Here is a 24198-nt window from a genome sequence, read left to right on the forward strand (position 1 = left end):
GCCCTGGTGAACAAGCGCAGAGTGGTCACCAAGGCGAGGCATCAGGTGGAGGCCAGAGGGCTCCTGGACATTTAAGAGCCCTCCCACAGTGGAAGAACCGTTTTTTTTTATTTTTGCTTAGTTTTGTGAAGTAGAGCTTGTCCCCTGTCCTTCCATGCGGTTTGTCTCCTCCTCCTCCTTGCGGTTCAGCATCATCGATACCGCGACCACGATGGCGATCACGATCAGCGCTGCTATGCAGGAAAGTGGAACCCAGAATAAGGGCGACGCAATGAAAGGCGACTCCTCACTGGATTCTTTTGGTGAATCCATAGCTTGCGTTGTCGTGACCTCTTTGTCCGGGGCCCTTGTCATCGTGCTTTTCGTCGTCGTGCTTTGTGTCGTCGTGGCCTTTGTCGCTGTGGCTTTCGCGGTGGTAGCCACTGTTGGTTTAACACCACGAGGGGTGTAAAACACCGAAACAATGTTGGAGGTTTCAGACTTCAGCCCATCGCTGTTAAGCACTCGGACTGCCAGGTGAGCGTCACAGGTCCAGGCGCCATCTTGCCCAAGCGAGGAGAAAGAGCGCGGAAGTGAAAAAGTGAAGGCATGCCGGCTACCAGATGGTAGCGGGTCGAGGTTGCCTTCGACGACGTCGGATTCCTTGATCTCAGCCTGGTTATCGAAGTCTTTGTCTAGGTCGTTGTATTGTTGTCCGACTCGAATATCCACGGAGGAAGCTGCGAAAAGCGACGTCTGTGAAGCTGAAACCGGACATCATCAACTGTGACGCCATCATAATATGTGCAAGCATGGAGGGAAAAAAAATTAAGTAGGGAGCATGTCGTCATGCGGCCAGCGTTCGCAAGCCGAGTGTTTATGAAGCCGTTTTCTCCCTCAGTTTCTCACTTTCCTAGTCAGTCCTTTATGTTTTGATGCTGGTATGTTTTAGTGCGCGTGTAAGCGCGACCCGCGGCGCGGGCGTCTACAGCAAGGAGGTTGATCTACAGTCAGTTTGCCGCGCTAATTCGCACATGCGCGTGCGCAGCGGGGCTAGACTTTACCGCACCCTATCCCGTGGTGTGATCACGCTGGGACAAACTCTTTTTTTCACTATCTTTACTTGTTAAGACTAGGCTTCCAGGTTGTCACCGGACGCTCCCTCCTCAGTTTCTTTTCCTCCAAGTGTGCCACAGACAGATATGCGCTTTGCTTTCGTTTCCTTCGCCGTTTTCACAGACGCCATGTGACCGTTCTGGCTGTGTATATTTCACGACGTAACTTTAAAAAGACTCATTCTTCGTCATGATGCCACGAGCGTCTGGCTGCCCTCTGACATCAATTAGTCGTGACGGGTTAAAACGTGAACTAACGTTTTCTAAATAGTTAGCCTAACGTCCATTACATACTAATGACGATGAAATACTGCGCTTGATAATATGCCGAACATCGAAATATTAGCATTGTCACCTTTGTGAAGTGGTCTAGTCACTCGTAGAATTGTCGCATGTCGAAACAACTCCATCTCAGACGCACGAAATGGTCCTCAATTGCGCAGTCGTTTAAGCTGGCCCTTTTTCCAAAGATACATCCCTGCAGACGAAGCGCGAATATTTACGAAGTTATATTTCTCTCCGCTGTGCAAGCGGTTTCCCGCACCATGTCTCTCTTAGTCTAAAGGTTTGTTCCAATTCAAGTCACTGAATTTGCAACATGTATATACAAAAAAAATTTCAATTCCCGGGCACCTTTCCGTTATCCCTGGATAATCGTTGTGCCTTTTACGGAAGATAGGATTCGTATAAAAACGGCCTGCGAAATTAAGTACAAATGATGAAACGTTCCAGGTTACTGCGGTGGCCCGCATTGGATAATGTGATAGCACTGACGCCTCCTCGGCACTCCACGCGCAATTGATCACCGCGTCACGCAGCAAACGATCACGACAGGCGCGCGCCAACAGCGAGAGAACGACTGCTGGTGGTGGTGGTAGCGGGTACTATGAATTATTCAAGGGTGGGGATACTGGTCCCGACGTATCTAGGCCTGTCAGTGGCATCACTCTTGGGGACCAGGGGAAACGGGAGGGGAAGGAGGGGGAAAAGGAGGGGGAAGAGAACGGCCGGCGTAGGAGCGGCCTGCCGAAGCGGAAGGGGCCCTATAATCATTTCAAGTCGCTTTTTTGTTGCGCCGTCGCTCTACGCCTCTGACGTCACAGTGAGAGCGAGAAGCTACGGCGGGCGCTCGCCTCTGCAGCCCCGGTGACGTCGCAGCGAAACTTACTATGACAACATGACTTGACGCCATGGATTGCCATAGTAACCGCACCGATAATTCACCACCACCACACATTATTTGCCATAATTGCAAGACGGTAATGAAGCCACAACTTTTTCACCCATAATTCCCCTTAATTCACCCTAATTCATCCTTAATTCCCCTTAGTCCATCACTTGTTTCATTTCTGTCCTTAATTCATAAACTAACTCATTAAGACCGCGATTTTCCCAACTCTACATTGTGCACCCGTTTCGGAATTTCAAATTTGGCGCTAGGTGATGGCTCCGCCCGCAGGTCCGGTCACCTGCTCCCACACTTCTGGTGTTTTCAAATTTGGCGCCACACTCTGCTCTAGCTCTGCCCACATTGTGGACATATTTGGTTCTAATGCGCAGAATTTAACCAGCACCTATATATATCGTTCATTGATTACGAGAAAGCATTGGACTCAGTAGAAACCTTAGCAGTCATGCAGGCATTGCGGAATCAGGGTGTGGAAGAGTTATGTGAAAATATTGGAACATATTTATAACGACTGCGCAGCTACCGTAGCTCTCCATAAAGTCAGCAATAAAATTCCAATAAGGAAAGCTGTCAGAAAGGGAGACATGACCTCGCCTATGCTATTCACTGCCTGTTTACGGGAGGTAATCTGGGGCCTGAAATGGAAACAGTTGGGGATAACAGTTAATGTAGAATACCTAAGTAATTGGTGATTCGCTGATGACATTGCCTTGCTAAGTCACTCAGGACATGAGCTGCAAAACATGACCAATAAATTACACAGGCAGAGAAGAACAGTGGGGCTAAAAATTAGCATGCAGAAAACCAAAGTAATGTTCAACAGTCTAGCAAGAGAACAGCAGTTCGCACTTGATGGCGCGGTGCTGGAAGTAGTAAGAGAATATGTCCATTTTGGGGCAGGTAGTGACAGCTGATCCGGATCCTGAGTGGGAAATAACTAGAAGAATAAGAATGCGGTGGAGCGCATATGGCGGGTTCTCGGTGATCATTAATAGCAGTTTACCAATATCCCTCAATATAAAAGTATACAACAGCTGTATATTACCGGTACTCACCTATGGGGCAGAAACGTGGAAGCTAACAAAGAGGGTTCAGCTTAAGTTAAGGACAACGCAGTGAGCTATGGATAGAAAAATAATAGTTGTAACGTTAAGAGATCGGAAGCGGGCTGAGTGGGTGAGAGAACAATCGCGTGTTAACGATATTCTAGTTGAAACCAAGAGCAAGAAGTGGGCTTGGACAGGGCATGCAATGCGAAGGTCAGATAACTGCTGGTCCTTAAGGGTAACGGAGTGGATTCCAAGAGAAGGCAAGCGTAGCAGGGGCGGCAGAAAGTTGGGTGGGCGGATGAGATTAAGAAATCTGGGAGAATACGGTGGCCGCAACTGGCGAAGGACAGGGTTAATTGGAGAGATATAGGAGAGGCCTTTGCCCTACAGTGGGCGCACTCTGACGGATGGTGATGATGATGATGAATTAACTACTCAGCCGATTTCGAAAATTCTTTTATTACGTAGCATCCTCACATCCTCTTTCGATTGCAACCACTCGTTTCACTTTGTCTCTTTAAAGTACACCCCCAACTACTGCCGACAAGTTTTGATGGCACGCTTTAGTGGCACGACCCAGCGAATATAGCCTAGTAATGTTTTCGCATTAATAAACCCCTGCAGTAATACTATGCAGCTGTCGGGGCCAGTTGGTATCTTCGTTATGCTGTCTAAAAAACAAGCCGCAGTACATCACCAGCCAGTTCTGACATCCTGTCACTGCAGACGTATGGGCATCTTTGGTGAGGCTGCCGGCCAACACAATGGGAACTTGTCCTCTTTGGTGAACTACTCGCGAATATTTTTATTCACTGTGATATTCGATTTACAGTGAGTACGGGGATATGAGACGGTTACCTGACGAGCCCGAAAGACATCCTCCCATTCTATTAGCTTCTTTAAATATGCCTAAACTTCTCCACAGCGATACGGGATTATAGTACCGTGGAGAATGCGGATACAAACACTGCGAACAAGGCGGTGTATATTTTTCGCCTCAGTCAAGTAAAATGGAGCATTTTATTTATCTAAAAGGTATTAGAGGACGCGCTTTGCGGTGGATATCTTAACTTTAAAATAATGAAGGACGTGCGAGAACAAGGCCAATTTTTGTGGAATATTCATGAATGTATGCGGCAACATAGCGCGAACAGTGACAAAACAATCGAGAAAAATCTTTAAAATGCTCCCCTCCCTCCCTGAACTGCTGTCATGCCTTCGATGAGACTGTCTCATGATAGTAAATTAAGTGTCTGTGAGCTCCACAGCACACGTCTCTGCTTAAAGTGCTTACCCTTTCCAAACGTCAGGTGAGCTCCTGGCCACGTCCAAGTTACCCTCACCAGGAGAGTGTTGCTCTTTCCCGGCCACACGTCTTTTACGGCCAGGTCACTGATGGGTTCTGGAGGTACTTGCGCTTCCACAATATCTGTCGTGACATCGAAGGAACCTCCGGACACCACCCTCTGGAAATCTTCCACTGTCTCACCGTCTGGGCCGTTGGTGTCGTTGGTTTTAGTGTCGTTGACAATATCGAGCAAGTCCAACGGCCACGCGTCCCGGAAGTCGCTTTCGTTGAATTCATCTGCGTGGACCACAACCGGCAAAGGTACATAAGGGGAACGGGGACAAGAATTCAGGCCACCAGTGTAGTTTTAAAGCTCAGGAAAAAAAATATATACGGACGGTTACGATAGTCCTAACTGCTAAATTTGGGTTTCAGCTCTGTAGGTGTTTTGGTTTCCGATATATTGAGGTAAAGAATTTCATGTCTCTTTATTTTCCACACACACACTACCTTCATGTACCACTCCTCTAACTGTCTTTGAGTGTAATGAAGGTGACTTTCCGATCAGATCAGTATATGAAGGTAGGTTCAACCTGCTCCAACAATGACAGATTCATAAGGAGAAGGTTTACATGTCAGTGCACGTTAAAGTACCCCAGCTGGTCTAAATTTCTGGAGCCCTTCACTACGACGCTCTCATAGCCTGAGTCGATTTCGGACGTTAAACCCCCATGAACCATAAGCTAGGAATACAAAGCTGTGTTGTGGTGACTGACGCGGACAGTCGTTTGCGTGCAGCACATTTCCCAGCACCGCCGGTCAACAGAGAGGAGTGCGGTACCACGCCACGTGGCAGAGCGTGGGTGCGCACACCGCTAAAGCCACTCCTCTACGCACCGCAGCAGACACCCCCCCAACATCTCCCTCAACCACCCTATCTCCACACGTGTAGTAGCCATGGACGACGGATGCGCGGAACTTTGGCGCTATCTGTGAGCGAGCGGCGGCAGTTTCCTTCGCTCGTCATGGCTGGTCTCATAGAGTGTCTTACTATCACCTACAGGGAAAGCTCGCTGCGCTGCACTTCAGCCACCATGGACGCTCAAAGCATCATGGGCCGGTGAGCTACTTTGTGCGGGACAGTCATATTTTTTCGGGAACACGGAGTGGCACAACTAAGTGTTTTTAAAACGCAGTTCTCCGTGTGAGAAAACAGGGAGAAGAGCCGTCAAATGGCGCGCCTCGCGAACAGACGACTTTTGCACGAACGTAGTCTGCAAACGACATAGTAGCGAAAACGCAACAGCACACAACGTCAATAAAAGGTTTCTCTGATTCGAAATGCCATTAAAAGACATCTTAAAGTGTTTAAGGAAAAACATTTTTTACGCATATTTGTTTTTTTGAATGCGCTTGTTAATCGCGCTTGTTAAGCGCACGTAAGCGCACTTAGTGTGAGCGACATTGAGGCCTGCGACCGGCTTCCTGCAAAAGCGATCAACATCAGCGTTTTCAGCGACAAGCTGAAAGAAACCAATAGCTTCGCCGCGGTGGCTCAGTGGTTATGGTGGTCACCTGCTCACCCGAATGATTCGGGTTCGATCCCGACCGTGGCGATTGGATTTCGATAGAGGCGAAATTCTAGAGGCCCGCGCACTGTGCGATGCCAGTGCACACAATGAAGCCCAATTGGTCGATATTTCCGGAGCCTTTCGCTGCGGCGTCTCTCATAGCCTGAATCACCTTGGGACGTTATAAGGCCCAAAAACCAAGCCAAAACAATCAAAACAAGAGTTCTTTGGCAGAGAAGGTCAAACGTCTGCACTTGTGTGAAAACATTACCAGAAGAACGCAGTCCTTACTTCTGAAAACTAAACATTGAGCTTGTAAAAAAAAAAAAAATTAGCGGTGCTCTAGTTTTGTTTAAGCAGAGTGAGAAACGGTAGCGTCACGTTGGTTTAGCCTTGTAAAGCGTTGTTACGATGTTATAGCGTGGAGCTACCGAGTGTCAATATTTAATCAAAGCTAAAGCAAAGTTAATTTTTACTTCTCTCGAACACGTGATCGTACGGCCTAGCACGTGAACACCACATGTGCGCTTCGAGCAAAGGCGCGCCGCTGCTACTTCCGTTATGTATTCGCTTTAGGAGGCCATGACGTGACGGCCTAGCACGTGTGCACGGACTTATTCCTAGGCACGCCGCTGCTCCTACCGTGATGTACTCAGTTAAAGATGGCCTGACGTCACGCCGTATCAAGTAAGCGTCGCGTTTAGGCTGTTCTGCGAGCCAATGGTCGGTCATGAGATCTAATTTTGGTTGACCTTGACGTCCTCGGCTCGACCTTGACTTGACCTTGAAACGATCATGAATGCCCCGCCTTGACCTTCACTTGACCTTGACATGTCCAACTGCTTGACCTTTGGTATGATCACTGACCATCCACTCGATCGTTCTACAAACTAATAAACTGAAGGATTGACCTTGGCTGAGCCTTCAAGGTCATCAGCAACGCACGGCAGTCTCATCCCGAGACCTCTAGAAGTGAAGCTACCGCTTTAAAAATATCAGGTTTATTTGGTGCTTTAGTGCCAAGGTATTCGCGGAAGGGAAGGTGAGACTGCCCAAATCATTCGATATTAAAGTGACATTGGGGACCTTTAATGCTAAGCATGCATCGTTTGTGAGGATACATGCTTACCATGATACATGAGAAGGTGATTTGCGGTAGATGGTAATCTCCAACTTCATGTAGGATGTGTTTCTGGAAACGCAAGTTAATGGCGCCTTCATGAACGCTATGGAAGCTGTGCCAGATAGGGTATTTACCTCGTTGGTATTGCATAATGGTGGTGGCACACAACCCCTACCCGCATTCGAATACGAGTCCATATAGTGTCTTGACATCTATTTTTAATCTTTATTTTTGTTTGGAACAGACCGCTGCGAGGCTGCTACACCGACCTGCGAGCACTCGGGGACAGTACATTCTCTATGCATTCGATTCCAACCGTAATATGTGTTCGCCACTGTCGCAAATAACGCGCACCACTCGGCCTGCTTGGCGTTGCATACAGTCCGCTCAACATTTGGTGTAATCGGCTTTCAGTGGAGCGTTCCAGGATTGAGAACCCATGTCAGGAGACTAAACCAGCGCTTTAGCGCAGTGTGAGATATCTGCCCCTTTTTATTCTAACTAAATTGACCGGAGAAATTATTTTGACCAAGCCGATTTTCTCACGAGACCAAATGAACTGAAACTCTCATGCACAAGCCGGTGCATATCAGATTCGTTGCAAAGTAGGCAGGAATTTAACGAAATAGTCTTTGTAGGAGTGCGGTGTTTTACGCCCCAGAGGGACACACGGTTTATATGGGCGAAGCCGTAGAGGATCGCAACCGAGTATTTTATACCACGTGGCGGTTTCTGAGGGGCCCTCGCACCGCAGAGTATTCAGGTGTTTTGGAATTCTGCCTCCATCCAAATGCTGCATCGTGGCCGAGTCCTGATTTGGCCATGTTGGGATAAGTAGCGCAACGCAAAAACCTCGTAGCCTCCGCGTTGAGTCCAATCACATAGAGAAATCGAACTCAAATTACCTGTTAGTAAAGTTGTCCATTTAAAAGCAAAGAAGGACGAAAATCTGAACAATGGGATTAGTTATACGCCCACCTGGCAGTTTGAAATGGCTGTAGCAGCCGTATTGCTCCGCCTAGATTTTACATATGCATTAGTGCGTCTTAGTCACACACGCGCCCTCTACAGCCGCGCACTCGAGCGAACACACCTATTACAGCTGTGAAATTCGACAGGCGACATATATGCGAGACAGGCTGCCCGAATCAAGCGCTGTCATTAAACTGATTCCTATTTATGGAATTCATTTAGAAGGTAAAGAAAGCAGAACAAGCTTCTACACCGGTCGCCGCTGGAGATTCCCGTTATTCTCCAGGCTGTTAAGAACGGCGTCAGCAGGAAGCAGCCAGCACCCATGTTTCTCCTTTATGGTTCCGAGAAACCCCTGTCCACTCGACGACGTTTCCCTCAAGCCGTGTCGGATTGACTGTGAAGCGAGGGCAACGCACTTTGTTGGGTCTTCGTGCAGTACCCAAAAGAACAACTGAACCCAAAAGCGCCCAATTCTCCGGGGTCGGCTCAAGTGCGGGGAGACGTCAAGCCGGCGGACGTTACCTCGTTTCGGTGGCTCTTCTGCGTACCGAGCACCGCGGGGAGCTTCCATAACCTACGAGAACGTCCCGAAGAACAAAGGACTGCTTCCGGAAGCCTTTTCCCGACCTCGCATTGCCCCCCTTTCGCGACGGATTTCTCCTGACGGACAGTTTGCGGCAGCCCGGGGAACCCGTCCGCGGGTCCGAGAACGTTGCATTCCGCAGCCTTCTTTACCTCGAAGGGATTCTCCTCTCCCAGGCTCAACACTTGACGGGGCGTGTTCACAAGTGCGGGGCTGCGGTGTTTTTGCGCACGAGTGAAAGTTTCTGGTCAATCCCACCCTGACGACGGCGTGATCAACCTAGGGAAGTTAGGGAAGAAGCACGCTATGAAACTCGATGTCGAATGCGGTCGAGGACCAAATTTCTGATCCGGACCATTGTAAAAATGTAAATAAATTCAGTCTTCTTTTCCCACCTTCGAACTCCTTCGCTCAGCGGCGCTCCTGTCCTGGTGGTGGGAACGGGCGTCGTGTGGACCGTCGTTCTGCCTAGCCGCAACCCCAAAACCTGGCCCACAACAAGGCCTAATGATGAAGACATTGATTTGATAACGAGACCAACTTATTCCATATCTATTCTGTTCAGATCGTTTTCGCCATTCGTGCTTAGGTCAAGCAGCGATCCCCTACTGCTATTAAAATCACCAGCCTTTCGTCGAGGCTTGGGAATAAAGATTCGATATATACGAAAGAAAAGCGACGTTACGTTACGCCACCTTTGGTGTTTTAATTTACATCGCACCTCTGCATTCGAGAGTCAGCAATGTAGGCATTCGCTCAGAGTTGCATTGTGCTCGAATAACGGTGCATTTCCTGTTCCTTTAGGGCAGCCCGCGTGATTACACCTAGGACAGGAGTTAACTCGTTAGTACGAGTGGAGGCTATGCGAGTGTCTGAGCGGGCAAATGTGCCGAGTACATGGAAACTCACCCGAATCAGGATCAATGACTCTAAATACGATCAAGTCATCCGAGTCCCCCGTTGGGTACGGTACACGAGTCGTATTCTGGTTTGTGACCTCCGCTTTGACGGTGTATCGTCCTTTGCCTATGAACTGGCAGAAGTAGCCGCTGTAGGTGCCATCATATTGGCGAATGTCGGGTACTGGGAAAAAGTAAGGAAATACACATGATGACCGAAAGCGAGAGAATGCAAGCAATAAGGATGGAAAGAAAGCGACAGTCGGGAAGAAATAAAAAGAGAGAGAAAGAGCAAATAGATGAGAAAGAGAACGAGGAAGAAAGAAAGGAAGAAAGAAAGAAAGAAAGAAAGAAAGAAAGAAAGAAAGAGAGGAAGAAAGGAAGAAAGAAAGAAAGAAAGAAAGAGAGAAAGAAAGAAAGAAAGGAACAAAGAAAGAAAGCAAGAAAGAAAGAAAGAAGGAAAGAAAGAAAGAAAGAAAGAAAGAAGGAAAGAAAGAAAGAAAGAAAGAAAGAAAGAAAGAAAGAAAGAAAGAAAGAAAGAAAGAAAGAAAGAAAGAAAGAAAGAAAGAAAGAAAGAAAGAAAGGCAGGAAGACGGGAACACAGGAAACACCAACGTAACAGACGTTACAGCGCATTTGTGATGGATCACTATATTCAGTGTCTGGTTACGAGAACTGACCCGCATCACGTGCCTCCGGCTTTCCGGAATGAATTATTAGATATTTACCGAAAACCATTGCCATATAAAGAAAAAGAAATTCGAGACTCTCGAATTCTCTTTTTATCACGCATTTTTGATCTGTCCGTAGCACGATATCCCCTTCAAGTTTTGATATAGGGTAGGTTCAGGTGTTTGGTAATCCCTTCGACTTTCTTGTATGGCTCAACACAAACAAGGGGGACAAAAAGACGCCGGACAATGTCCGTGCACAGCCCTTGTTTTATGAGGGAGACCAGCTTTTTAGCCAGTGTTACAGTTACACTGTGGAGTAGGGTCTAATGTTTCTTACCATACCTAGTAATAGCTCTTACATAGTCCGTCGTCATGAAGGCGGATCTTTATCGCGTGCGGATCGTTGTTCGGGCGCTTTACTGTGGCGATGACCACGGCGTCGATAACCGCCTTTCTGCCCTTGGTGACCTTCACATAGACGATCGCATCGTTGAACCTGTCCACCTGTCTTTTGCCCATCTCGCAGCTGACTCGTATCTGCTCGTCGTCGTTGTTCCTTGGTTCCGTCTCGACCCCGACGTTGACCTTCACTGGGGCCGGGGTGGGACTCGTCACGTGCAGTGTCCAGGTTCCAACCTTGTGGGCGAAAAAAAAATGTGAGTAAGCCTTTGTGATGTTGGTTTCTTTGTAATTGTTTGTAATGCTGGTGAGATTTGTTTCTTAGAAGGCGCTTCCACGGCGGACCTTTCATCCGGTGACCTTTTTCATGGGGAGTTTATGTGCAGATGTTGCATATGAAGTGCACATCTCGAGAGAGTTGACGAAGGAAACCCCATATTATCGTCAAGTGTGAACACCATTCAAAGAAATCTAGGCGTAGAAATGGGAGAAAAAATGGCGGACACCGTCATCGGAAACTGCTATGGCGGAAATTCCCGCGCGAGTCACGTGGATGCGGCCTGCACTTGCGTGGGCAGTGAGCGAAGAGTAGGTCAAGCAGGCTTGGACAGGTGGCAGCTAGGAAGTCTGGAGGCCATGGAAAGGAAGGGCACAAGGTAAATCCCAAAAAGGAGGTCGGAGTGAGAGCCAACAGATAGACAGAAAGAAAGTGCCTCAATTACAGCACGAGGCAGAAACCTGAAATTAGTAGGGAGGTAGCACCCAGGTGCTTACGGCTGGTGCCTCAAACATGAGGACCTGGCAGGATGTACAAATATGTTTCACTTCAGACTTGACACAATTTGGCTTAAAGAGCGATTTCTTAACTGTAGCATTATTGCCAGCGGTATAGTAGATTAGTATACAGCAAAGACCTGGTTTAACTAATGTTGAGTAATCTCTTTAACTGTTATTGTTAGGCTGATTAATTTTGACAGACGCGGAGCCCACCCCAAGTAATATCCATACGAGTTTGTGGAATTTCGAAAAAGCGGTTACCCTTGGCGCTGCGTCTCAACATATTTTGGCTGCATCGGGTCAAAAAAGATGCGGTTTTGAGAAGCTTGCAGGCAAAGCGACCTCTGCACTTGTCGTAACTGGTGGAAAGAGCCAAAATTTGACGTGCCGCATCGAATTATGTGCTTAATCTATTTTATTAAATTTACCTTTTCAAATTAACCTCCAGTCATATATCCGCAATGACGCAAGAGCAATGATTCTCAGCTACCATTTTCCCTCCATGTTCTTGAGATTCTTCGACAACCGCCCACTAGTAGCCAAGATACCGAAGCCCGGCCTTCTCATCATGCTTATTACATCTCCTAATTTACATCAGCTAAGCCATCCGAGCAAAAAAAGTCATTGTTTACGTTCATTATAAACACCGTAGTATTACACCATAGTCACACCATATTATTTGGATTAGTCGGTAGATAACCGTAGGCGACATGCGGAGGTAATGGGGTGCGAATCCCACCTGCAACATGTGGTTGTCTTTCTTCTAGATCCTTCTAATTTATTTGTTATATAAAAATGTTGATTTTGCTCCCCAAAACAAAGCAATACATAACAGGAAAAAGAAATGGCAGTAGCTTAACTCATTTATGCCTGGATGTGCGTAGCGAGAGGTATGATTAATCTTATCGTTAAGCTTGGTTATCTCCAAGATTACATCTTTATAGCTTAGCCTGGAACGTCTCAATGTCTAGGTCTTGTTGTTACCTATCGTTAAGTTATGGTTACATTAAATACTAGACTTTTGTAAAGTGTAACACATTTATTTTCAAAGTTTTCATCTTGTTGTTTTTCAATTGCCACAAAGACGGCCCGATGGTCGGTGAAGTAGCAAGCAGCCGTCTCAATGGCTCCGACACAGTACCTTTAGGCCAAGGATTGTCTCTGGTAAACCAGGTCGATCGTGGTTCCCCAAAATGTAGTCTGCATGTTGGGGTCACTGACCAGATCCAGGTTAGGCTTATCTTTAAATGGAACGTTAATCGAGTCCGTGGCACGGTTAAAGTCTCCTGCCACGACACACAGTTCCTCGGCAATTCAACGCTTGGGGATACCGGTGGCCACTACTTCAATGGTTTCCCGGATAGAGTTGCTTGGTGACAAGTACACCGCTTCAACGGCCCGACCACTTTCTACCAGCCGGACGGCACACGATTCACCGTTGCGAACTGCTACGGTAGGCAACGGATTGCCGGCGATTCCTTCCATAAGGTAGACGCAGACTCCATCGTTCTTTATCCGTATCCACTCGCCAGGCCGCATCGTACTTACGACGCTTCTCGAGGCGTGCTGCTCGTTCATCCTCCGTCCCCACGGCTCGCTGCTTGCTCTTGGTTTCGTACCGACGACGAAGCCTGGTTTCTAACAGTCTCTCCGAGTCTCCATATCTGCCGACGAATCCCACCAAGCCGCCCCTTCTATATATACGATGCAACGCTGGCTCCTCCTCTGCTGTTTTCCACGCGGTTTCACCTGCTCCTACTCTAACGTCATGCCAGATGGCGCGGCGAGCGCCATCGGGCGAGCGGCGCTGCAAGATGCGGCGGTTGCTAGGCAGCGGCTCAACTCGCGATGTGACCACCGTATACCGATGTGGCACCGATGTGGCACGTATACGCAACAGTGATGGGCAACTTGCTCCAATTAAGGGAGTCTTCTACGAAATGTCAAACTGGTCAAGAGCTCACAGATTCAAGCGGCCACTTACCATTGCCGGACTCGGTATAGCGATGGCTACTTCGTCTCTGTTCGCCGTTTCATGGCAACCTTGGCACGGCTTCCCGCTGGGGTCAGTGAGGCTGGCGTGGATTCGCATGTTGCCAGGGCTTTTTCGCTTCACGTACACCACCGTCGAGTCTCCGATAGCGGCGTCCACTTGGAACTTCCTCTCAAGCCAACTCGTGAACTCTTCGTCGGCATCCAGCAGCTGTTGAGAGACGAGACCATCAGGAAGAATTAACTGAATGCAGGAAGTCTCTGTAGTGGAAGTAGACCTCACGCATAAAGGAAGAAAAAAGGAGGAAGCAAAAGAAGGTGCAGCGATGGTTGGTGTGTATTCTGTACAGGTGGACACGTGAAAACCATGTGTTAGAAGCCGACGGCAAATTAGTTCGCGGCGCCCATCGATAGAACGAAGACCTTCAAACGCTCGGCTTCATCTTTATCAGCAGCCTGGATCTCTCTTAGCTTGTAACCGGCCAATTTGTTAAAGGTCTTAGACGTGTATATCTGCAACAGACATATGTTAAATAACATGGAACTGGCGTCTCTTAAAGAATGAGGGCTATACAGGCCTTTACCAAGAAACTCTTGATTTCGCAAGCGTTTACAAATATAGAGTTTCTGTGAAAGGTAATTTTGATGTGGGAAAACAAACAAAAAAGAATTCATCTTTGCATAAAGTAGTTAACCGTATTTTTTGCTCCATTAACATGAAAAGACAAAACTGATGAAGCTGAATAAGATGGTAAAGTACGATTGTAATACTTTACCATGAAAGCTGAATACGATGATAAGCTTGCGAGCTAAAAAATTCAAGAGGCACTTTGACCGTCCAAAGTGCATAGGGGCGAAAGCATTTTCCCCACCACTTTGACTGCCTCTGTGACACTGGTGACATCACCCCTGGATGAGGTCACACTTATTTACTGACTAATTACTAAGTAATCACAAATTACTTAATAATGGTTAATGCTCATTACTGCCTAAGTACTAATTAACTGCTAATTAATGACGCTTAAGATTCGCCTTTGGGGATGGAACGCGACAGCATGCTGTTGCGCTGCCAGGGAGTCCACAGAACGCCACCACGCGTTCGGCGCGATGCTTTGCCCTTTGAACGCAACCTGAACCGCACCGTACAGGAAGGGAGGAAGTGAAAGAAATAAAAGAAAGAAGAGTGAAAACAATGAAGAAAAGGAAAACTGTATTTGAGGAAAGGAAATTACGCAGTCTCGCATAACTCGGTGAATACCCGCCAGGAGGAGGAGGATAAACTTTATTTTCGTCGACAGATGTATCTGACGGTGTGGGGTTATAGCCCCATCAAGTGGCCATGAGCCCGTGGCGTTCGGCGACTTCTAGGGCTCTTGTCACAACCCGGATCTGTGTGTCCGAGTCGGAGCTGAGCAATGCGGCCTCCCACTGGTCTGGATTCGAGAGCTGCAAGCCTCCCGAGGGTAGTCCCGAGGGCAAGCCCAGAGTATGTGGGATAGAGTGGCATGTTGGCCACACATTTGACAGGAAGGGGAGTAGACCCCAGGGTATATGCGGGCATATATCGCGGGGTTGGGGAAGGTGTTCGTTTGGAGTTGCCTCCACGCAACTTCTTGGGGTTTGGTGAGAGAACTATGTGCGGGGGGATATAGAAGTCTACCTAAGCGGTAGTGCATGGTTATGTCATGAAATGTGACCATACGATCTCTCGCCGTCCGCAGGACGGGCGACACCACAACCCGGTCGACGAATCCTCGGGCATAATTATGCCGACTCGTTGTCTGGATGCGACGAGTGCGCAGGGACCCAGATCAATTGGATCGGGCGGAGTTGAAGTTTGGTGGAGTGGAGGAGAGAGAGGGTGACAGGGGAGACCCGGCCTTTGGCGAAACTACGAATCGCCGATTTAGAGTCGCTGAAGATGGTTTCTGCAGAGGTGAAGACCATCGCCAAGGCTATGGCCGCCTCCTCGGCCTCTTCAGGCAATCTGACGGGAATGGAGCACGCAACTAGCGGCCGTCCACAGTAGTTTACAACCGCGAGCGAAAAAGCTTCGCGGTCGGGATATTCAGCGGCGTCGACATAGACTGCTGTCTGATCTGTTAAATATTTTTTTGTGCAGAGACTTAGCCCTGTGCTTGCGGCGAGCGACATGATACTCTGGGTGCATATTTTTAGGAAGAGGGGTAACGATAAGGTTACTGTGGATATGGTGTGGAAGCTGGACCCTGTCGGGTGCGGTTGTTTCGAAGCGTATTCCAAGCTTGTCGAGTATGTGACGCCCCGTGGAGGTGTAAGTGAGACGCTCGTACTGAGAAGTGAGATGAGCTTCCGAGAGCTCCGTCACAGTGTTGTAGACCCCTAATGCCAGTAGTTTATACGTGGGGGTCCGGTGGGGGAGATAAGAGCCGCCTTGTAAGCCTGTCGAATAAGGCAGTCAACGCGGTCCTGTTCCTGGCAGCTAAGGTAGAGGTAAGGGAGGGTATATGTGAGGCGACTGATAACAAACGCCTGAACAAGACGTCGGAGGTCAGCCTCTCGCATGCCTCTATGTTTATTAGCAATGCGACGAATTAGACGGATGGTGTGCGATACAGAGACTAAGTTTAGCTAGAGTGTCGGTGTTTTTCCGATTGCTCTGGATGAGGAGCCCCAATACCCTAATGGTGGATACTTCGCGTATGGGCTGACAACTAGCAGTAATGCAGATGGGAGGATGGCCGTGGAGGCCGGGTTGACCTCGGATGAGCAGCAGCTCGGATTTCTGAGGGGAGCACGAGAGGTCGGCTGCGGCTACATGGCGCTCAATGACATCGACCGCTTGTTGAAGTGCGGATTCGACCTCAGCATCGTTGCCTGTTGAAACCCAGAGGGTAATGTCGTCTGCGTATAAGGTATGGGATAGCCGGGGGATAGCGTCTAATTTAGAAGGTAGCGTGAGCAAGGCGACATTGAAAAGAAATGGGGAGAGAACTGATCCCTGGGGGGTGCCATTGCTACCGAGGTTTATAGGGTCTGAGAGGAGAGAGCCAAAGCTAAGTTCAGCTGTACGACCAGAGAGGAAAGTACGTATATACTCGTAGGTACGGTGACCAGGATTTAACAGGGAGAGGTTAGTGAGAATAGCTCGGTGCGAGACGCTGTCAAATGCTTTAGTTAAATCAAGCCCTAGAATAGCCTTTGTGCCCGCTCTGGTAGAGGGGCACAGTATCTCTCGTGAGAGCTGGATCATAATGTCTTGCGTAGAGAGATTTGAGCGGAAGCCAAACATGGTGCGAGGTAGGAGATGGTTATCTTCAACGTAATTATTGAGACGGTTGAGAATGACGTGCTCCATCAGTTTCCCAGCACAGGAAGTGAGGGAGTTGGGCCGGAGGTTTTCGAGAGCTAGTTGTTTGCCTGGCTTCGGTATGAAAGTCACGCGTGCATGTTTCCATGCTGCGGGGATTTTACCCTCTCTCCAGCAATCATTCATAAAGGCAGTGAGGGCCTCAATGGACGGGTCATCTAAATTACGGAGAGTTTTGTTGGAAATGCCGTCCGGTCCCGGGGCAGAGTTAGGATGGAGCTGAGTGAGAGCGAATCTTACCTCAGCTTCCGAAATCTCCTGATCGAGGGCAGGGTTGGCACCGCCCATGTAGGGGGGGAGAGGGTCCGGGGAAGTAGTATTGAGATAGCGTACACGAAGTTCATCGAGAAGATCCTGGTCTGAGCCGGGGTGTTGATGAACTATGCGGGAAATGGTGTCTCGTTTGGATGTTTTGCAACCGTCTGGGTCTAAAAGGTAACGGAGAAGGTGCCAGGTGCGAGTTAGCCCGAGCTGTCCACGCATGTTGTCACAAACTTGACCCCATTGCTGGGTAGTCAGTGCGATAGTGTGCGCCTCAATCTGTTTGTCTATCTGAGCTACTCGACGCCGAAGCTTTCTACTGTGGCGCAGTTTTTTCCAACGGTTTTGAAGGCTTTCGCGGGCCTGCCATAGGTGGAGGAGACGGCTGTCTGTATTGGATTGATCAGCCGTGATAGATGATTCTTGAGTAGTAGCAGAGTCATCTGCCTGCAGTTTGGAGATCCACTCGTCCAGGTTATTAATCCGGGTAGGGGCGTTCTGAGCGCGTAGGGAACGAAACTTGTCCCAATCCGTCATTAGGGTCGGGCGACCTCTCCGGCGGAACGGGGACATGCTGAGGGTGGCCGCGAGGAGATAGTGGTCGCTGCCGAGGGTATTCCCAGTGTTCAGCCACTGATCGAACCGTACGTTTTTGCAGAATGTCAGATCAGGTGAAGTGTCAACAGAAACGCTGTTTCCTACGCGGGTGGGAGTGTGAGGGTCAGTAACAATGGTGAAACCCAGTTCCTGTGCTCGCAACCACAGTGTGTTACCCTTTCGGTTGGCGGTGCGGTAACCCCAAGCGGGGTGGTGGGCATTCAAATCTCATACAATGAGGAGACCAGAATGGTGCGCAAGCCTGTTGACCCGGGAAAGAAGGGTGGTGAAGTTGCGTCTTCTGTCTCTTGGAGGGCTATAAAGGTTAAGAATGAAGAGGCTTTGGTCGCCCCTTTTACGAGGGAGGAGTTCGAGCAAGACGCAGTCTACGCCAACGTCGTCTAAGGAGTGTTGGACGGCCGTCAGGTTGCGTTGAACCAAAATAGCGGTGTCGGGAGTGGTGACATCTAGGGGGGAGTATGGTTTATAGCCAGGTAGTTTCACTGGGCCATGAGTTTCCTGAAGGGCGATGATATCAGGGGGGATGTCGGAACTTTGGACATACTGCTGCAGGTTGCCTCGCTTGCGGCGAAACCCCCTGCAGTTCCATTGCCACACATTAAGTACGTGGCGGGGGCCCATGGTGAAGTGTGGGTAAAGCTAAAATGGGTAGGGTGGTGTGAGCGTGCGGCAAGCGACCGTATGGTTTAACGCGCGTCGTGTGGAGGGCGGCCGTTGCGTCTCCCCTAGCTTCAAGGCCTGTGACGCGTGTTTGGATCTGTTGCATGAGGGTGTTAAGTTGTTGTTGGATTTGCTGCTGCATTTGTTGTTGGAACTGGCGCATTTGCTGTTGGATTTGTTGGGAGAACTCAGCAAATTTCGCTTCGAGCTTAGCATCAATTTTAGCCTCGAAGTTTTCCTCTAGGCGAGCCTCAAAATCCTCAAGGTCGGCAAAATTAACATAGCGTTCTGAGCGGGAGGTAGCTTTCCGCATAGAGGGAGGACTAGAGGTAGTATCTTTGGGTTGCGGGGGAGTAGATGGGGGCGCCTGAGGTGAGATGGTAGGAACAGGTTGAAGTGGGAGAGTGGCATTTGTTTGAGGTGGTGGATCGGGTGCAAAGGGTGGACGCTTTAAGGAAGCGTTTTGTTGTTGGAGTCTATGATTGCTAGCTTTAAGGGCTGTTATCTCGTCGCGCAGGGCTTGCAGCTCTGAATCACGAGACTGAGATTGCTGAGAGTGAGAAGCCGCAGCTGCCCAGCTCACCTGGTTTTTCGTGGAGGGCTCTCGGTGAGGAGACGACTTGGAGTCCAGGGGTGGGAAGGACTGGGAGCGATTCCGGCTGGAGCGCCGGTAAGAGGAGGAGGGGCGGTGAGAATCCATTTTGGCCGAGGTGTTTCCAGACCCTTGGCGACGGGTCCGGGATCGGGAACGATGGGAGGTGGAGGCACTGTCTGAGTCAGCTTGTAGCTGGCGCTTCAGTACGGCAGCAGGCACTTTGTAGCGGCGTTTACACTTGGAGGAACCAGTCTGGTGAGGACCAGAACAAACTATACAAGTGGGGGTGCATTCATGGGTTTCGTCAGGGTCGCAAACTCCGCAGTGAGGACACTTGGAGAGCTTGGGAGACGGGCAAACGTCCTCTCGGTGTCCCGTTTTGCGACAGTTAAGGCAGGCTTCCACTTTGTTCTTGAAGATGTAGCAGCGCACAGCACTGCCTGCGTAGGAGACTTGGCGGGGGACCTTTGTCCCTGCGAAAGTGATGACAATAGATTGGGTCTTGCCTAAACGGCGGGCGTAGAGAATGCAGTGGTCTGGATTCTTGGGTATCAAGTACTCCATGATTTCCTCCTGGGTCTCATCCACGTACTGGTGACGTATGCGCCTGGTGGGGCCAAATAGGTGCCAACTGGGTAGCTTGTCGGGCCCAGGATGATTTCCTGTAGCTTCGTGTAAGTGATGGCGCGGTCCCGGTTCGGGGTGCTAAAGGTGAGGGTGTTGTGAACGAAATTCACCCGAAGGCGGTCCTCTGCGGTATCGGAGTAAGTCAAACGAAGGCTTGAGGTGATTGCTCTGCGAAGAGCGTTCTCGCCCCAGGAACGCAGATTGAGGCCCCCGCGAGGGCGAATGATGACTAAAGTCTTCAAGAGGGAGACGTGGCAGTGACGGTGCACCTCGAGGTAGCTTACGTGACGTGGAGGGAGGTAGCTGCTGGGACGCGGTATGCTGGGCGGACGCGGAAGGCGTCTCTGTCAGCGGTGGCTTGGGAGTGCGTTTCGATGAAGAAGCGGCGGAGCCGCGTTCGTAGCAGCGGGCTACGTAGGTCCAGTCCGTGGGTATATAATCTTGAGGGGCTAGATCCTCCCCCTCCACGGTGACGACGTCCATGCATGGCGAAGCACTGGACCCGGCTGCGAAGCAGAGCCTATCGCCAGCGGCGGTAGGCTTAGCGAGGCTGGCGCTGGACTCGGTGGAAACAAGTGTCCATGCAGGTCACAAAAACGCAGTGCCGGTCCCGAAAATGGGCTGGGCAGGTGCCGAGCAGCTTCGTGAACTTCGGGAGACACAATAAGATTCGGCGGAAGGTCAAAAGTCGGTCAAAATAGCAGAAATGGCCGGAGCCCATACGCACACGCGTCTGCACACCAGGCCCGGAACGCCGACTCTCAATACCCGCCAAAAGCGTGAAACCTCTGCTGACAAGCTTCTGCTGTCAGCCTTCTGCCAACAATGATGAGGTATTTAAAGCTTTCGCTTAAAAGAGGAAACATTCCAGTTGCTGTCATGCACTCCTGGTCTAGTCTAGTTCCTGGCGACAAAGAAACTTCAGCGCGTCTATCCGCGACCGTTCTGGCTACAGCTCTACGGCCCTTGGAGGCGTACAGCTCCTTTGCTACAGCAACTAGAAGACCCTAATTATAATATAGACAGCACTGCTATTGCTACCGCACGACGTCAGTGCCAGTGCACATGCATCGATAGCGCAGAGCGACCGCGCATGCGCACTGGAGACTCACTTTGCGCACTGGAAACTCGTTGCTCACAGTCAGAATAGGCTCAAGACATTGCCAAACGTCATGCGGAATTCAGCTGCCAGTGTCAGCAGCCGAACTCTGACTATGACGTCACAAGTCGAGCTGACGCATACAAGAGCTCCTCCATATAATCGCCATCATGTCCCAGCAGCCGGATTAAAAGCGAGTGAACGGACAGCTATTGGACAGTTTTTTACACACGCACAAATAGGCTTTGCGCGCGTATTATCCTTACAGGGCGCCATGTATCTCTTCACATACAAGGAAATGACCGCGAAAGTTAGTGGTCACCTTCATGCTTTTTGAAACATCCAGCGCCAGCGCAACGGGCTCGGTGAGGTTGTCGTCCGGCTGTACTTCATCGAACGTCACCTCGATTCGCTTGGACATGTCCGGCCTTGGGAGGCTGGAATAAGAAAAGAATTCCCATTCAGTCTTTCCTTACTCAGCGTGCTCAGTAGCGCGTTCAAAAATTTGTGACGATTGCAAGGAATTGTAAGAGCCGCAACAATAGCGCCGGCACCTTTAAAAAATAGTTTGTGATGTCCATGGTACACTGATCCTGGTTGGCACTTTTTCATTGCAGCCTTTTTTTAACTCCCTCTGATGTCATTGACAAGTCTAAAGGTACAAGCAAGATGTTGGAATACAGGCCGCGCTAAATAACAAAACTTGTTTTCACATCGGCGCCGAATTTATAAAATACCTAAACATTCCCACGCCCCTCTCGATTGCATAGTTTGGACACAATAGTTGACTGCTTGATCATAAAGTTGTGTCTTTTACTGTGAAGCGTTTTTATTTTTTTTGCTACCTCTCTCTGATTTCGCGTTGTATCCGGACTCGTTACGACTTTGTGAACGTCGCGCGCACCGCACATGCGCACATGTGGCCGGTCAGATGCTCAGCTTGCAAGAGTCCGCTCGACGACCGAGAGTCCATTGGGCAGCCCTCCTATACCGAAGTTGAATAAAACGTCGAGTCACAAGAGATGTGCTCTCACTGGCCATCATGAAGCACAGAAGAGGAGCTTCTTTACAAAAAAATCAGGAGATACTTTGTTGATCTAAAGTGCCTTGAGGCGAAACCCTTAAGGGTGGTGTTGCTGCTTGTGTCACTTTTATATAGTTAAGATGTTAAGCTTTGCCTCTAATTACAATTTGGGCCACCGAGAGGAGCCTTGGGGACATGGAGGACCGCCTTCAGCAGGCCGCTTCCATAGTCGATGCGTAAGCTATTGACTGTGGGCTCCAATGTGCTCCAGCAAAATCAGAGCGTCTGCATGTCAGAGCGAACCCACAGGATAGAATAGCAATACACATCTCTCCCTCATGAGGTCCTGTTAGAGAGGTGGAGGAGGCCTGGTTTCTGGGCCTGTTCATTCCCCACAGACTCAGGCCTGACTCCACTATTGCGAAACTAAAGAGAGTAGGCGAACAGGTAAGGCGCATGATCCGCCCCTTTTCCAACAAGCGGCGCGGTTTGCGGGGCAAGGACGCGCTTCGTCTCGTCTATGCCTTCGTGACTAGCCGGATCCTCTACGTGGTGCCGAACCTTCGCACTGCTAAGGAAGACGACGCGCGAATAGACGCGATCATCCGCAAGGCAACTAAGTGATGCCTGGATGTCCCGGTGGCTACATCTCAGGCCAAACTCTCAAGGCATTGGCGGCGCTAAACTCGTACCAGGAGCAGCGGGAGGCCCACCTCGTGGATCCATACGCACGGCTCATGCAGATGGCTCCCGGACGCCGCCTGCTTGACCGCTTACACATCCAACACGTTTGCACTCCAGGGGAGGCGGAGCGTATCCCAGGACAGTGGAGCCATATGCTCTGGGTCTGCCCGCTCCCTCGTAACACGGACACCGACATGCACAAAAACAGGCGATAAGCGCGGGCTAGAGCTCTTGAGAGGCAACACGGCTCCCGTGGAAATCTTAACCTGTAAATTGCGATCTATGATCGAGACCGCCATGGACCAGATCTCGACCAAGGTCATATCTTCCGTACCCGCGGTGGTCTCAAAACACATCTCGGACAACCCCCGCCTCTTCCGTCGGACGGGGCCCATTAGGGACCTATCCCGACGGGTCCTTCAAAATTCAACCGTCTGATTATTGATTCGGACAATGAGGACAGCTGCCCCGCTTCTTCCGTCATCACCCACTTGATGGTGCAAGTAGCTGCCTCTGGGGCAGCCGCTACCTCCTCCTCACCCCTAAAAATTTTAAATCATGAAGAGACACTTTAAAGGGACAGTGAGGAGAGCTCTATCAATATTTTTTTACAGTAAAATCCGATAGTTTGGCATTTCATGGCTTTGTTGCCACTTGGCCGGCAGCGAAAGATGCATTTATTTCTAAGAAATTTGGATTCGAAGTTGAAAAGGTTTTTCCCGCCGCTCTGATTCAAACTTGGGATTCTCCTATGACGGCACAGGACTAAGTGACGTGAAACATGACGTGCACATGACGTAACGCAGACTCCGTGATTTCTGACAGCCAGCAGTGCGGCCTGGCAGCAGCCGAAAACAAAGCTACCGCCGGCCGCACGTTGAAGGCATCTATCTATCGGCTGTTGCGGCCGTCGCTACCGTCGCTTCGTTTACGTTTGCACAGGCGTTTTGCCAGCGTTACGATGGATCCCGTTCTCGAAGTCGTCAAAGAAGTTCTAGCAAATAGACACCTTTTGCATACCGTGTACCTTGTTACCGCTAGCGGAATACCGGAAGCCCGCCTACTGCCGGGGGGCAGGCGCTGATTGGTCCTGATGCTGCAGGCGCGCGCGTAGCTGCCGGATACGTGGCGCCATCTGGCGACGTCAAGGAGATTTGCGCATGCATTGGCTGCGCCTCAGTGATTCGGGCCTCCTCGTGTTCGTGTTTTTAGAACCAATGGTTCTAGCAACACTGTTTTGTCCTATGACGTCATCACGCTTGTACTTGCGAGTTTGGCCTGTGGCGGCGATACCTGTGTTTTTGTTCTTGCTCTTTTATACGTTACAAGAGCTTTGTTGTCAGTATGAGTGGCGTTTTTGTAATCAGGAGCTGGTATTCTTTCGATACAAGCCAGCTTCAATTTCTCCTCAGTGTCCCCTTAATCAAAGGAGTTCCGCTATCTACAATTCGGCCATGTAAACTTCAATAACACACTGGAACTGTAGAGGCTTTAGAGACCGCGCTAAGCGGGCCAGTTCCCGCTTCTACCTTGAAACCTTCGAGTCCCTACCAGCCGCGGTTGCTCTCCAGGATCCAGGCCTGGGCGCCACACTTTGAAATAACACGACGTTCAAACAGGATCCGTTCTCTTGTCTTCTTGTTCACAAAACCTACACAGCCAACTTAA

The 24198-nt window shown here is 49.7% G+C and overlaps 1 protein-coding gene across 1 annotated transcript in view; it reads right to left on the reverse strand.

The window, feature by feature from the left end:
- Positions 1–286: 286 nt before the first annotated feature.
- Positions 287–24198, reverse strand: part of LOC149335513 (calcium-activated chloride channel regulator 1-like) — a 63474-nt gene continuing 39562 nt past the window's right edge. Inside the window, exons 7-13 of the mRNA XM_089553949.1 lie at positions 21145–21259; positions 13606–13824; positions 10805–11081; positions 9782–9955; positions 4627–4917; positions 593–719; positions 287–422 (exon numbers count right to left, since the gene is read on the reverse strand). Of these exons, the coding sequence (XP_089410075.1) occupies positions 287–422; positions 593–719; positions 4627–4917; positions 9782–9955; positions 10805–11081; positions 13606–13824; positions 21145–21259 (1339 nt within the window). The remainder of the gene's footprint in view (positions 423–592; positions 720–4626; positions 4918–9781; positions 9956–10804; positions 11082–13605; positions 13825–21144; positions 21260–24198) is intronic.

Source organism: Amblyomma mixtum, chromosome 7 (genome assembly GCF_055824585.1).
Source record: "Amblyomma mixtum isolate Tamu chromosome 7, ASM5582458v1, whole genome shotgun sequence".
Taxonomy (NCBI): Eukaryota; Metazoa; Arthropoda; class Arachnida; order Ixodida; family Ixodidae; genus Amblyomma; species Amblyomma mixtum.